General features: G+C 44.6%; 2 protein-coding genes across 3 annotated transcripts; one reads left to right on the forward strand and one right to left on the reverse strand.

The window, feature by feature from the left end:
- Window positions 1–1,215: 1,215 nt before the first annotated feature.
- gpr75 (G protein-coupled receptor 75) lies at window positions 1,216–4,321 on the forward strand. The gene is made up of 2 exons (XM_037122638.1): window positions 1,216–1,594; window positions 1,978–4,321. The coding sequence occupies exon 2, from the start codon at window positions 2,089–2,091 to the stop codon at window positions 3,730–3,732; it is 1,644 nt and encodes a 547-aa protein (XP_036978533.1). The 5' UTR covers window positions 1,216–1,594; window positions 1,978–2,088; the 3' UTR covers window positions 3,733–4,321.
- A 1,551-nt stretch (window positions 4,322–5,872) lies between these two features.
- Window positions 5,873–11,541, reverse strand: erlec1 (endoplasmic reticulum lectin 1). 2 transcript variants are annotated; one of them, XM_037124853.1, is made up of 14 exons: window positions 11,188–11,541; window positions 10,934–11,038; window positions 9,997–10,077; window positions 9,769–9,846; window positions 9,606–9,666; window positions 9,437–9,480; window positions 9,113–9,336; window positions 8,832–8,973; window positions 8,293–8,454; window positions 8,145–8,204; window positions 7,902–8,026; window positions 7,745–7,822; window positions 7,535–7,610; window positions 5,873–6,722 (listed from the first exon to the last, which is right to left on the reverse strand). In XM_037124853.1, the coding sequence occupies exons 1-14, from the start codon at window positions 11,326–11,328 to the stop codon at window positions 6,651–6,653; spliced, it is 1,449 nt and encodes a 482-aa protein (XP_036980748.1). In that variant the 5' UTR covers window positions 11,329–11,541; the 3' UTR covers window positions 5,873–6,650. The 2 variants fall into 2 exon arrangements, with proteins under 2 accessions (XP_036980748.1, XP_036980746.1); XM_037124851.1 differs by having other exon boundaries at window positions 9,606–9,669; window positions 9,760–9,846.
- Between the last annotated feature and the right edge of the window lie 1,625 nt (window positions 11,542–13,166).

The raw sequence follows: 13,166 nt of genomic DNA on the forward strand, positions 1-13,166 counted from the left end.
GCAGATCCAGATAAAGGGACGGATCTAGGAACTTTTCTCAATTTCAAATGTAAGCGCTGATGTCATTTTAGCTGACCTGCTGTTCATTTTGCAGTTAGGAATCCCCTCCCTCCTCTCTCCTTCCCCACATGTACATGCCAGGTAATTACCAGGACTACCTCGTTATGGAGACCTCTGTCCTGATTGGGTAAAGTGGGCAGGGATATCAGAAAATCTGTTTTCTCTTTTACTGCATGAGTGGGGAAAAAAATATAGAGACGGGTCCCTGAGCAAACAGTCTATGATCAATTCAAATCCATTTTATTTATTTAGCCCAAAATCACAATAGTTACAAAATTGCACTGTGAATGACATCCTCTGTCCTTAGACCCTCGATTCAAGTGAGGAAAACTCGCCATATTGGGAAAAACAAGGGGGAAAAAAGATGGTGAAACCTCAGGAAGAGCCATGGACGAGGGATCCCTCTCTCGGTACAGACAGACATGCAGTAGATGTCACTTGTACAGAGCAGAACAACATTATCACAATTTACAAAGTATATTGACAGACTATCTGATACAAATTACACAGTATGTGTAAAGCGTGTGGATCCAGCAGGATGACTAAGCAGGCATCGCCAAGCGGTGCCCGGGGCCGCAGGACCTCCTGTTCACCCAGATGACAGAAATACAGTTATGACATTGATTACTGTCGGAATACGGAGCTATTTAACTCATATTTTGATAAAAAAAAAAATATATATATATATCACCCATAGCAGCTTTAAAAGGGCATCATGAGCAGAGGTTTGGCAGAAACCAGTTGGAAGATTCTTTGAAATGTATTAACAACTTGTTGAAAGACTAGATTATCATTTCTTAATAATATTTGGGGTAATTATTGTGATAATGTTGGGGGGGTAATTTCAAAGACATTTCAAGTTGCTCAGTAAATCCCACCAAGTCTCACCTGATTCATTTATTTTCATTACACTGAATCGATTCCTGTGAGTCAGACTTGAGTAACCGTGCTGTGATTGTGACCTGGCACCTTTAATCGCACCTTTAAATATTCACGTGGTGTGAGCGGCTCTCGTGACAGTCTGCTGTAAAAAAAAACTGTACGAAGAGAGGGAAAACGTCATTTCTCGCCCTGTCCACCGAGTCGGAGTGGAGGAGAGGAGAGGAGGAGAGAGGAGAGGAGAGGAGGAGAGAGGAGAGGAGAGGAGGAGAGGAGAGACGGACGGACCTCTTGGATGCAGTGGTTACGCTCGTACCCAGATACGTAGGCAGTGACTTCATACTCATTTTTCTCAGCGCACGTCCAGCGGCCGCCGCTCGCTCCTGTACGAGGATGGAAACATCTCCGAGAGAAAAACCGACGTGCCGTCATGTGTTCGCGGTGAAAGATTCACACCGGACATGAGATCGGACGCGTTTTGTGTCTGTGTTTGCTCTCGCCCTGCCGTGGTTCGGATGATTTGATGGTAAAATACGTTTTTTGTTGGTTTTGTCCCCCCCCCCCCGCCGCGGTGCGTTCACTTACCATCATTTTTTTTTTTTTTGCTTTAAAAACGAAGACGGGCTGCATCGAGTGATGAAGATGACGACTGACGGTAGGTGACGTTTTTTTGTCATCCGAGCTTTCAGATCTGGGTACATTTGATCAACTATGATGTACATATATCCTCTGGATTATCAGCAGACTGTGTGTGTGTGTGTGTGTGTGTGTGTGTGTGTGTGTGTGTGTGTGTGTGTTGGGGGAGAGAGGGGGTGGGGGGGGGAGTAAGGTATAATTGGCCAAATGCAGTGGTGCATAGCTATAGCCTCCTGTAGATTGTCTCTAGCATGTAGTGCATCACAGCTTCTTATTAATATTATGTGCCTGTTTACACTCTGTGGCCATTTAGCTATGCCTTGTTCCCTTCCATCAGCTGTGAGTGTATTCAGATGTGCTCTGCTCAGTACAAGGGCTAATACATGACTGTTTCCTTTGTAGCACTCTACCAAGGTGGCAGCAATGGCGGAGGCAGCGGATACTGTGAGCACCACACACTCCTTCGCAGAGGGATCGAAGACTTTGGCATCCGTGTAAATTGTTAAAAGTACGATGAACGCCACTGTAACACCGTCGGACCTGGTGGACGTGCCAAGACAGCAGAACCTCAATGGCACCCTGGGCACACCGGCCCTGTCAGGCTGGGCCGTGATCCACACCGCTACCTTGACCTTTTGCTCCCTCCTCCTCATCTTCATCTTCTGCCTGGGCTCCTACGGCAACCTGGTGGTGTTCCTGTCCTTTTTCGACCCGGTGTTTCGCAAGTTCCGCACTAACTTCGACTTCATGATCCTCAACCTCTCCTTCTGCGACTTGTTTATCTGCTGCGTGACCGCCCCCATGTTCGCGCTGGTGCTCTTCCTGGACGCGGGCGGAGGGGATGGGGTGTCAAAGAGCTTCTGCTTCGCCTTCCACCTGACCAGCTCGGGCTTCATCATCATGTCCCTGGAGACGGTTGCCGTCATAGCCCTGCACAGACTGCGCATGGTTTTGGGGCAGCAGCCCAACCGCACCGCCTCCTTCCCCTGCACGCTGGCCCTCACCGCCCTGCTGTGGACAACCAGCTTCACCATGGCCGCCCTGCTCACCATGCGGGCGTACCCCCGCAGGGACGGACCCTGCTTGCCTCACTTTGGCCTCGGAAGCGGGCAGGCCAGGGTTGTGCTGTACGTCTACCTGGCAGACTTTGCCTTTTGCGTTGCCGTCGTGTCCGTGTCCTATCTGATGATCGCCCAGACGCTGAGAAAGAACGCGCAAGTGAGAAAATGTCCCATCATCACTGTAGACGCCACGTGCCCTCCGCCCCCACCGCCTCTCATCGCAGCAGGCTTTGAGAGCATGCAGTGTGCTGTTCAAGGCCCCTCTCTGTATCGTAACCAGACATATAACAAGCTGCAGAATGTTCAGACACACTCTTTTGCCAACAAGACCAGCCAGCCTCTTGTTCCCGGCGCCGCCCAAGGAGCCACCTGCTGTCAGCTGGTGTCTACAGTCAACTTGGCCACAGCCAAAGACTCCAAGGCGGTTGTCACCTGTGTAGTCATAGTTTTCTCTGTGCTGCTCTGCTGCTTGCCGATGGGAGTGTCACTGGCACAGGACGTTCTGTCGCCAGAAAGCAGCTTTGCACATTACCAGTTTGAACTGTGCGGCTTTGTGCTCATTTTTCTCAAGTCGGGCATCAACCCCTTTGTGTACTCGCGCAACAGCGCAGGCCTCCGCCGCCGCGTGCTGTGCTGCGTCCAGTGGGCGGCACTGGGCTTTCTCTGCTGCAAGCAAAAGACTCGCCTGCATGCGATGGGGAAGGGCAGCCTGGAAGTCAATCGCAATAAATCCTCCCACCACGAGACCAACTCGGCATATGTCCTGTCGCCAAAGCCGCAGAGGAGGCTGGTGGACCAGGCTTGCGGGCCCAGCCACTCCAGGGACTGTGCGGGCAGTCCAAAGGCGACAGGTGCGCGCAAGCCTCGCCCGCCGAGCACCTCTACACCTATCAACACCCGCATTGAGCCCTACTACAGCATATACAACAGCAGCCCCTCCGCGGGGCCCAGCTCCCCCACCAGCCTGCAGCCTGTCAGCTCTCAGACGTTTGCTTTTGCCAAGTCTTATGTAGCCATGCACTACCACACTCACCAGGACGCACTGCAAGACTTTGAAAGCACCTCAGTGCACCAGATTCCCATTCCCTCTGTCTGATCAGAGAGCTGCTCCACAGTGAGGTTTGGATGGTCTCGCCGTGGCTTTAGATCAAATGTGAATCAAAAGAGGAAGACGAAAACAGCCCATTTTATGTATTTGGATTCTGTATTAACGTTTGTTTTACTTCTGCAGTGGAAATACATGTTATATTGTGGATGAATTAAAGAATCTGAATTATAAGCCTTGCCATGGAAGCTCAAACCAAGCAATAGAATTGCAACGAAAGTGTCTGTTTAAAAAAAAAAAAAAAAAGACTTACCGTTAATGACTTACCTTTTACAGATGCTGCATTCACACACATAAATCTGCCCCTGTGTTGCGCACACGCATGTGCCATTAAAACCCAAGACTCTGTAGGTCTTCATCGCAGCCAAAGACTGCAGTCTCTGGTTTCACTGTCGCTCTCCTCTCTGGTGGAAGTTGCTGAGCACTGACACCAGCCGCTGTGAAACCCTGCACAGGCCCACACGTGGCTGCCGATGGCATGTGGTTGCACTTTGACGGACTCCTGCTTCTTCTTGAGAAAAAAAATATATATTTGTGAACCTCATACACTTTTCAACACAATAAATGTTTGGCAAGTGCAGCGGACGTGTGCTTTTACTTCTTTTAACAGCCTTGAAAATGGTTAAAAGATGGGTCGATTAGAGCAGAGGTTTTCAGAAGGAATGGAAGTGAACATATCCCACCATTTGTTACATTAGCTACTTAATGATTGCATAGAATAGAATAAAGGTGGATGATTTGGTTGGAAATATTTCACAGGTGCAGAATTTGGGGGGAATGTGACTGGTTGCTCACTCCCTAACAGTCAGATATGCCCTTTTTTAATGTCGATGTAGTCTGAAGATACGTCCAGCAGCAATATTAGGCTGTCTTGGCTGAAATGTTGAGCGTCAGTTGGATCAAATAGCACAATCATGATCCCAATAGGCAAAACTAAGTGAACTGTGGAGGAGGGAGAGGTTGCTTTTTGAGTTTTGAGAGTGGAGGTGCGCCGTCAATTTGAAGATTGATTAATCGTTTATTCAGGCTTTTGCTAGTTCCAGCTTTTTAAATGTGAGCTTTTCTTTGCCATAGATGATAGGTAAAATTCATAGGTCCAGGTTTTACTGTCAGATGAAACAGGACTCCAAAAACATCTAACTGACAAATTAATGGCAGATTAACAGTTGATGAAAATAACCGTTTATCAAGTGATAACTTACTTATAAAGTGATGATACCTCAGGCATTTGCTGTCTCCCAAACTTACACAACATTCTTTTCTTTTGATATATTTATTAGAAACTGTGTACTTTAAATCAAAGCAGCCTTAAGCATGACCTGGTATTCATTACATTATACAGTTAAAGGTGTGTGTGTGTGTTTACAGGTCGTGAGGAGTACTACTGCATATTTAAGACAAGCAGTAGAAAGTCTTTTGTGGCTCTAAAGAGAAACAACATGTAATCTGATAAAGTGCCTCCAGTGATGTCACCCAGCGGCTCAGCTGCATTGTGGGTAGTGTAGGCACTGAAAAGCAATCCACTCGTTTGCATCGTTTGGCTCCCACAGCACTGTTAAGACTAATTCTTCACAAAATTATCAAATTTGTTGAGAGTAGAACCAGATCTGCCTTTTTTAAAATGCACACATTCTTCTGTCTTCTCATATCTTGGTGCCTACATTACCCACAATACTCCCCAAGGCCAGTAAACACATTTTAATGTGTACTTTGGTGGAGTTACCCTATTACTTTTGCAGGCCTTCAGGTCACTGGTTGCCAATTTTTTTTTTTCCCAACAAAAACGTTTTTAAAATTTTGGAATACAAATACAATAGTAGTGGTCCAGTGGCTCTCTTCTGGATGAAAGAAAAACAAAGTGGAAAAGATTATAAAATAGCACCCTCTGGTGGCCTTACATTTACCATGGCACACAAGGTACACTAGACCCCCTTTAATGGAGGATCAACATACTTTATGTTCTTTCCATTATCACTGTATATATTTAATCAAAATGAATTCAAAGAAAAAAAAAGCAACCTCTAAAATGACCTATAGTTGTTAAACAGAGACATACAGTATGTTGCCATATCTTTATATCTCAGTCAAGTCAAATGTTGTTTTCCTTCGTGGTAACGCAACACAATACATGAGATGCTCATGTTTTAGCTTTATTCTTTGCCGCAAATGCATCGGTTTCATCCCCGTCATACAGCAGTGATCAGGATCCCAGTGTGCATCATCATACAACCACAGAATACCTCTTCTAGGAACCCACAGACATCCTGTACATCCCACACAAACTTAGACAGAAATGTTTTTAATCAACCGCTCACTTTTGTTTCTATTCCACAGCAGCCTTTAATGCATAAGTTACACTCAGTCATCCTGTCAATTAACACAACACACATTCTCACTGCTGTCCGCAGTCAAGCAGGTCATCATTTCTCACACACTCACTCACACGCACGCTAATACACACACTAGTACACACCTTAAAGACAATAAAACTTCACTGAATATCCCCTGATAATTTCAAATCCCCTGATTCATTACTCTTTTGCTCACAATTTATCAACACAAAATTACGCATAGATATGATGCACTGGCAATAAATCCACTGCCGTGTGGAGTGAGGCGTCAGCCCCATTTAACAGTTTTCACAAAGTCTGAGCTTGCCTGCAGGCTGTGATTTAGCATTGCACAGATCAGGGCCGAGGCCGTGGATCCTCGGCTACATGTAGTCCACCCTCAGGATCAAGTTTGACCTTTATTTTGGCTTTTAGCGCAGTGTCATGGGCATCTCTCTTCCTCCACAGCACGGGCTTCTTCTTTCATGACAAGTCTCCTCTTTCTTTAAGTGCAGTCTCTCTCCGTCTGTTCTCTCCTTGTCCTTCATGCGCCGTTGCCGTCATATGATTGTTGTCACTTTAACTGGAGATTGACAGAAGTCCATGTTCATCAGCGGTGTCAAGAATCCTGCATATGACCGGAGACTCAACCTAAAAAGGAAAAAAAGACACAAAAAAAAAGTCAAAACTCCTCAAATGTGGTGCCAATCATCTAGGTTGACCTTTTCTCTGCACTCAGGCAATATAGTTAGAGAAACTTCCTCACCTCAGGCGACAAAACTCATCAAAATATTACCAAAAATGCAATATGGCAAAGTGCAATATCTAAATTGCAAGAAGCTGCAATTTTCTGTTCAACGTGTGACAAAACAGCATTATAATGAAGAACTGTTGTGCTGCAGAGATGCTCGGAGCTACAAATCTTCTTCTCCAGATGTAATAAAACATGATTGTTTGGGATGTCACACCATAATGACTCTTCCAGTTTCTCAGGTAAAAATGATTCCAACCAATTGTGAATCGTTTTGACCATACCGGGCAGTCACGTCAGTAATGGATAAACAAGATTTCATAAGGAGAATAATTAAAAAAACACACTGTAAAGTAAGGAAACTGTGTTCTTCTTCTTTTTGCAGTTTGTAGCGGACTGAGAGTTGCAATCAGTGTTTTTACATCCTTACACGCTGGATGTAAATGAAACAAGTTCTTTTCCTCCCGATGGAAATCTAATGGACCTAATCAAATCTAACAATGGCTCGGTCACAGCAATTGTCAGCTTATTAGTCAAGCATTGCAACAATTAATTATATTATTAGTTTCTCTTTGAAACGTGTCTATTCAACGAACCAAATGTGGATTAACAATAAAGTTGTGACAGTTTGGATAAGTACTGTCCTTTTATTCAGTTCTCATGTTAATTTAAAGTACAGGTTAGCACTCTAGGTGAGGCTCAGTGAACTCACCCCAAGGACGTACTGACAAGTCTGAGGCTCCAGCATGTAGACAGTGACAGCATGGGGAGACTCAGACTCCTTACACCTGACAGAAAGGAGAACAGTGAGAGGAGTGAATCGACAGGGAAACACTGGGGTATTGTCTTATTCGTGAGTCGGCTCAGGGCACTGAGCCAGCGCTGTGGTTCCTCTCTGCCCCCAACATGAATGTTCACTCACTTGAGCTTGACAATGACCTGCCTGGGCTTCCCGGTCAGATCACACACGTCCCCGTGGCCGTAAAAGTGGGAAACCAACCTGTCGAGGAGAAAATGGAAAAATCAAGGCTGGGTTTAACGTACAGGCTGGTTGGGGTTCAACAATATAAATGGCCTACTTGACTTTCTGCACTCCGTCGTCTCTGAGCTGGTAGGACCGGGCCACGTTCTTCTTTGCCCAGTCGATGTGCTCCTCAGCGTTCCAGCTCCCGACCACCACAATATTCTTCCCTTGTTCTTTTTCCTGGAACACAGAGGAACATTTTCATCACTGTATAGAGGCTGAATTATACAATTCCAGCTTGTCAATTGTTAAGATTTGCTATTTTAGCACGCTTGCATTAGCCATGAGGGCCCCATACCTCGTGGTACTGATGGACGTGCTTTCCATAACAGAATTCATATTTCCACCACCCGACACCCTGAAACACACATATCAAGATGATTACATGCCACCGAATAGTTAATAAAACTCCACTCAGGAGCTATACGTAGGTGTACATGTCTCACCCCATGCAGACAGTATGAGCCACTGAGGAACTCCTTGATGAGCTGGTCATCTGTCAGGCGAGAAATGTGAGTGGTGCCGACGGTGACCTGAGTCTGCCCACCGACAGTTATGGGTTTGTGAGTGGAGGTGAAGGCCTCTTCTCTCACTGGTGGCGCCTCCTCCTGTGACAGTGTTGCACAGACATAATTGAGCCAGTTGTTGCCGATTTTATGTATTGTACAGCACTCAATAACAATTTAAAGTAGAGTAACAAAAAAAATCACTTCTTTTAAGACCAGTCTTCACATTAACTAAGTGCAAGAAAGTCATTACAAAGTTGGAGGGGAAGGGAACATCTGTCATTTTCGAGCAGCCTCTGAATGCACCATGTAAAGCACAGTCAGTTGAAAGAAGCAGGCAGCTGCTTACTACAGGACATGGTCTGACAGTTCGACAAATCATGGGACCGCAACTTGAGACTGCAGAAGTCTGTATCACAGCTTTGGTATTGCTTTCACAAACATTACAACCACCTCTGTCAATTCTGCGCATATCTCACCTCTCTGATCTCAGTTGTGGCACTGAAAGGCGGTTTGAGCTGCTCCTCGTGCTCCTTGTCCAGCTGAGCGAGCCGTTGAGGCCGCAAAGGGGAGCCTGCCAGAGCCTGGCAGAAGATGGTATTCACCGGGGAGGACTTGAACCTGCAAGAGACAAGCATCAAGTTTGAAAACAGTAAGATCAGGAAATCTTAGTGGCTGATAATTTTTCAAACTTTATTCCGTCACTGAGGTGTGTGCCTTTGAGCACAACATTTAAATGTAGCCAGTTTGATAAATCTACCTATATTTTGGGTGCGAACAAAGCAGCGGAGTCAACACCACCACCTCGTATTCACAGGTGGTGACCTCAGCGACAGACAGGATCTCGTGCTTGGCCTCTGGATGACAGACGTACAGCACAGACGTGGAGCGGGCCTCGTTCTGCTTCAGGACACAAGGAGTCCCGTTTCCCATCTCGAACGAGAAGTAAGGAGTCAGCTGACCTTCTATGTTCTTTGTGAACACCTGGACACGAATGGAAACGGAAAAGAGACGACAAATGTGAGAAGCGAGAGCCAACCTGGCACATCTGGTTGGTTAGTAAAGTTTTTAATACAAAACGCACTTCTGTTTCAGCTGCTGATTTGACGTTTTCTGCTTCCTCTTTATCTATTAAAAAAAAAAAAAAAAAAAAAAAGGATTTCACAGTGAAGACAAGACTCATATGCCCAATAGCACATTCAAAATTACTTAAACAAAAGATACCATAGAATTACTATCATGAACAAACTCACCTGTCTCTGTTGACTGGCTCTTCTGTGCCGAATTCCCCAGGAAGTACTCCTGGACATTAATCTTCTGGGGAAAACAAATGATCAACTCGAGAACATACTTTACTAAATACTGGTTTCTCATTCACATCATCTGAACGTTATTTCATCCACTCACAGCACTGACCTGACCAGTCTCCTTCTCTTCATGATACTGTCTTATATGCTTTCCGTGGCACACTTCATACGTCCAGTATGACTCGATCTGCAACGTCGGCAAGACAAGAGCAGGTTAGAGCCCAATTCAAAAACATCCTTTAAGTCACGCTTCGTTAACGTAGCGTGAACACAGTTTCAGTCCATAAGCTGTGAGAAAGAGGGAAATGAACTGAAAATGAAACTTGAGAAGTCTCACCCTGTAGGAGCAGCTGCTTCGTTTGAAGAGTGGCTCCAGCAGTTCAGCGGGACTCGGCCCAGTGTACTCCTTATCATCGTCCTGATAAAATAAAAAGACACCACACAAAGAGTGAGGGAGATAAGGCAGCATATATATATATATATATATATATATATATATATATATATATATATATATATATATATATATATATATATATATATATAAAAATAAAATAAGAATACAATACAATTTGCAATAAATGGGTTCAGAGAGGAGGGAGAAACCCTGCCTCATATATAAGGGAGGGTGGAGGAGGACAGAAAAAATTGTCCTGACCCTTTAAGATTGCCTCTGTCCTGAGGTGGTGTTTTGTTTTCTTCTGAAGACGGAGGTCTGGTAGTCTTAGTTTAGTTTATGTTGTCTTTTCTTAGTGTTTCTTTCTGTTCATTCTGGCCTCCAGACTCCCATCGTTTTGGTTCGATTTTGATATTATTTTGTACATAAACATTCACTTTCTTCTGCAATCCTGTTCTCACATATGGCTTCCTGTTAAATACGCTGCCGGTCACAAGGTAGAACCAACTGTTTGTTTTGCTGTGGCCGTCACAGATCAGCTGCCTTGATACCAGTAAGGATGGTGCACAGGCTGCACATAAAGAGAGTGCTCTGAGCAGTTCACCTCTCGGATCTTTTGTATTTGCATATCATCGCAGTATGATATGTAAACCAGGGTGGAAGTGCCTTGCATCAGCTCAGTTGGACAAGTTGAGCTGCTTTGCCTGACATGTAAACAACTTGGGTGATAACGTCTCTGATGTGTTTTTAATCAACGTGGAGTGTAGAAACGGTTCAGGCTGATCTCCGTGAGGGCAGAAACACCTGGTGCAGTCACACGGCCTGATGTTACAACACGGTGCAGATATCAATCAACAGTCCTGTTAATCCTGCTCACCTCGTCTCCGGCGGTCAGGGAAGGCAGCAGACATTTATACTTCTCCTTCTCTGCTGTGGTCATGATGACAAAGTCGTCTTCGTTGTAAAGTGCACCTGTGGCCGGCTGAAATTACAGAAAAACCCTGTGTTACGTTAACTACTGCGTTGTGTGTGACAGACGAGAGTAACCCGGCTCTCCTCACAGGTGACAGTAGCATCTCCCTGACCTCATACAGGAAATGCATTCCAACAAAATGAATAAACGAGGCTTACCAGCGTGAATTCAGCGCCTGGCCAGTTGATTTTAAAAGGTATTTCGTCTGTGAAGGAGGGATACCCTCCTCTGTTTGCCGAGACGCCGCTGCAGACCTCCAGCAGCCCCCCGAGGAACACCGTCAGCAGCCCAGACACCATCTCTCCAGTCCGGCTGCCGAGCTCCTACAGCCCGCTCCTCATGCAAGATAACAGCCCGCTCACCTCGCACCCACACCGGCCCGAGTGGTGGGTTGGAAGATACTACGAGGTCCGAGGAAGTCCGGTTTGACAGACGTAAGATATGACAGTGGGAGACGGATGTCAACACAGCAAGAAATGCCGGAAGTGAACTGCTTCCTTGCCACGTCGTGTTCCGCTCCTGCGTCGAGTGGAAATAAACAGCAGCGCCCTCTGGCGGCGACACCAGGTACCGACAGAGAGTGGACACAAAAAAACAGAATAACCCCTCCACCATTTGATGCCTTTACTGTGCAGGTTATATTACCTGCAGTGCTCTAAAATCGCTGCAGTATCTCAGACATTTTCATTTGTTTCTTACAGCTGCTGAGTTTCCTAAACAGCAAAGTCATTCTATGTAGCAAACCATTTTTCAATTCCACATAACTGTTTTAAATTCGACTGAAGATCCCACAATGTCACAAAATATCAAATCCGTCTGGCTCGAGCTCGGGAAATATGTATAAAGTTGTTGAAACAGACGATCTTTCCATTCATCGAGCTAAAATTTTAAAAAAATATCTGGCTTTATGGAAATCATAAATGTGGTAGAACATTTCCCTATAAACACTTTTGTTTTTTTATTTACATGAAAAACGTAGTCATCTATATGCTGAGGTGTCCATATGGTTTTATACTTGTGGGCCAAACAAAGCTTAATCTAAAATTAAGAATAGCTGAACATAAAATGGCTATAAAAAAAATCAAAACATGGATTAAGTTATTGCAAGGCAAGGCACAAGGAAGGACAACACTGATCTGCTGCCTATGTTGCATTCATAAGGATTACGAGACCCTCTTAGTGGTAGCAGCACTATGAATCTGTTAGGGAAAAGGGAATCATATTGGAAATACACTCTCAATTCCAACTTGTGCCTGTAAGTCTAACCTGCATTATCACTCTGTGCCTACAAGTGTATGCAGAAAAAAGATGAGCCACTAAAACCCCCCATGGCACCGCTTGACTTCCCCTCCTTTATTAAGAAGGTATATTTAGTTACTGCTCCTTAATAGCATTTGCCTCCTCTAATCTTTGTAATGTAATGTCTTATGTATTTTGAATAGCGCCCTCTTTTTGCATTATTTCTCTAACATACCCTCCATCAGGTAGGTTACATTTCTTATTAGAATAATGAATGTATCTTGATGAAAAATCACGTATATTTAGGTGTATTAGAAGAGATGACACCCTCTTCTAATACAAATATATATATATATATATATTTCACTTTATCGTTACCAGTTTGATGAGGAAATTCAGGTTTTTGTCCTCCCTAATATACTCTACATATACAGTATATGGAGTTATACAGAATTGTATGCATTCTACATCCTCTCAAGTTGCGGGTGGATCAACCAAATTTTTGCACTAAATACTTCTGTGCATCAGTGTTATCTTTTGGAAATGGACATGATATGTTTGCTCCGGTTTGGTACGGAAGAATTGTGGCTATTATTATACTTTCAACCAGCCAGTACAAACATGTGTTTAAAATTTTAACAGCAGGTAATTTCTGATTCAGTCTCCTTTCAACGCTTTAACTCTCTGGTGGTACGATCTGGAATGAGGCTGGTGAGCATGGACAGAGCTATTATCTTTGTTAAAATGCACATCGATATACACATCTGGCATCTGGATATGGATCACCAACATGAAAGCAACTTAAGGCGCCTGACAGGAAAGGGCTATAAACAAAGCATCTTGTCCCTCTATAGCTGTGCAGAACATGATCGATAATATAATTCAGAGAATATTCTGA

Source organism: Acanthopagrus latus, chromosome 15, assembly GCF_904848185.1.
Source record: "Acanthopagrus latus isolate v.2019 chromosome 15, fAcaLat1.1, whole genome shotgun sequence".
NCBI classification, from domain to species: Eukaryota; Metazoa; Chordata; class Actinopteri; order Spariformes; family Sparidae; genus Acanthopagrus; species Acanthopagrus latus.

What these genes read in the sequence shown, in the direction of transcription:
- gpr75 (XM_037122638.1), top strand. Translation starts at nt 2,089, where the DNA reads ATGAACGCCACTGTAACACCGTCGGACCTGGTGGACGTGCCAAGACAG.
- erlec1 (XM_037124851.1), bottom strand. Translation starts at nt 11,328, where the DNA reads ATGGTGTCTGGGCTGCTGACGGTGTTCCTCGGGGGGCTGCTGGAGGTC. An exon ending in AGACTGGTCAGGTCAGTGCT is followed by an intron (nt 9,670 to 9,759) that starts GTGAGTGGATGA and finishes TGTTTTCCCCAG; the next exon opens with AAGATTAATGTCCAGGAGTA. An exon ending in GCTCATACTGTCTGCATGGG is followed by an intron (nt 8,205 to 8,292) that starts GTGAGACATGTA and finishes TGTGTGTTTCAG; the next exon opens with GGTGTCGGGTGGTGGAAATA.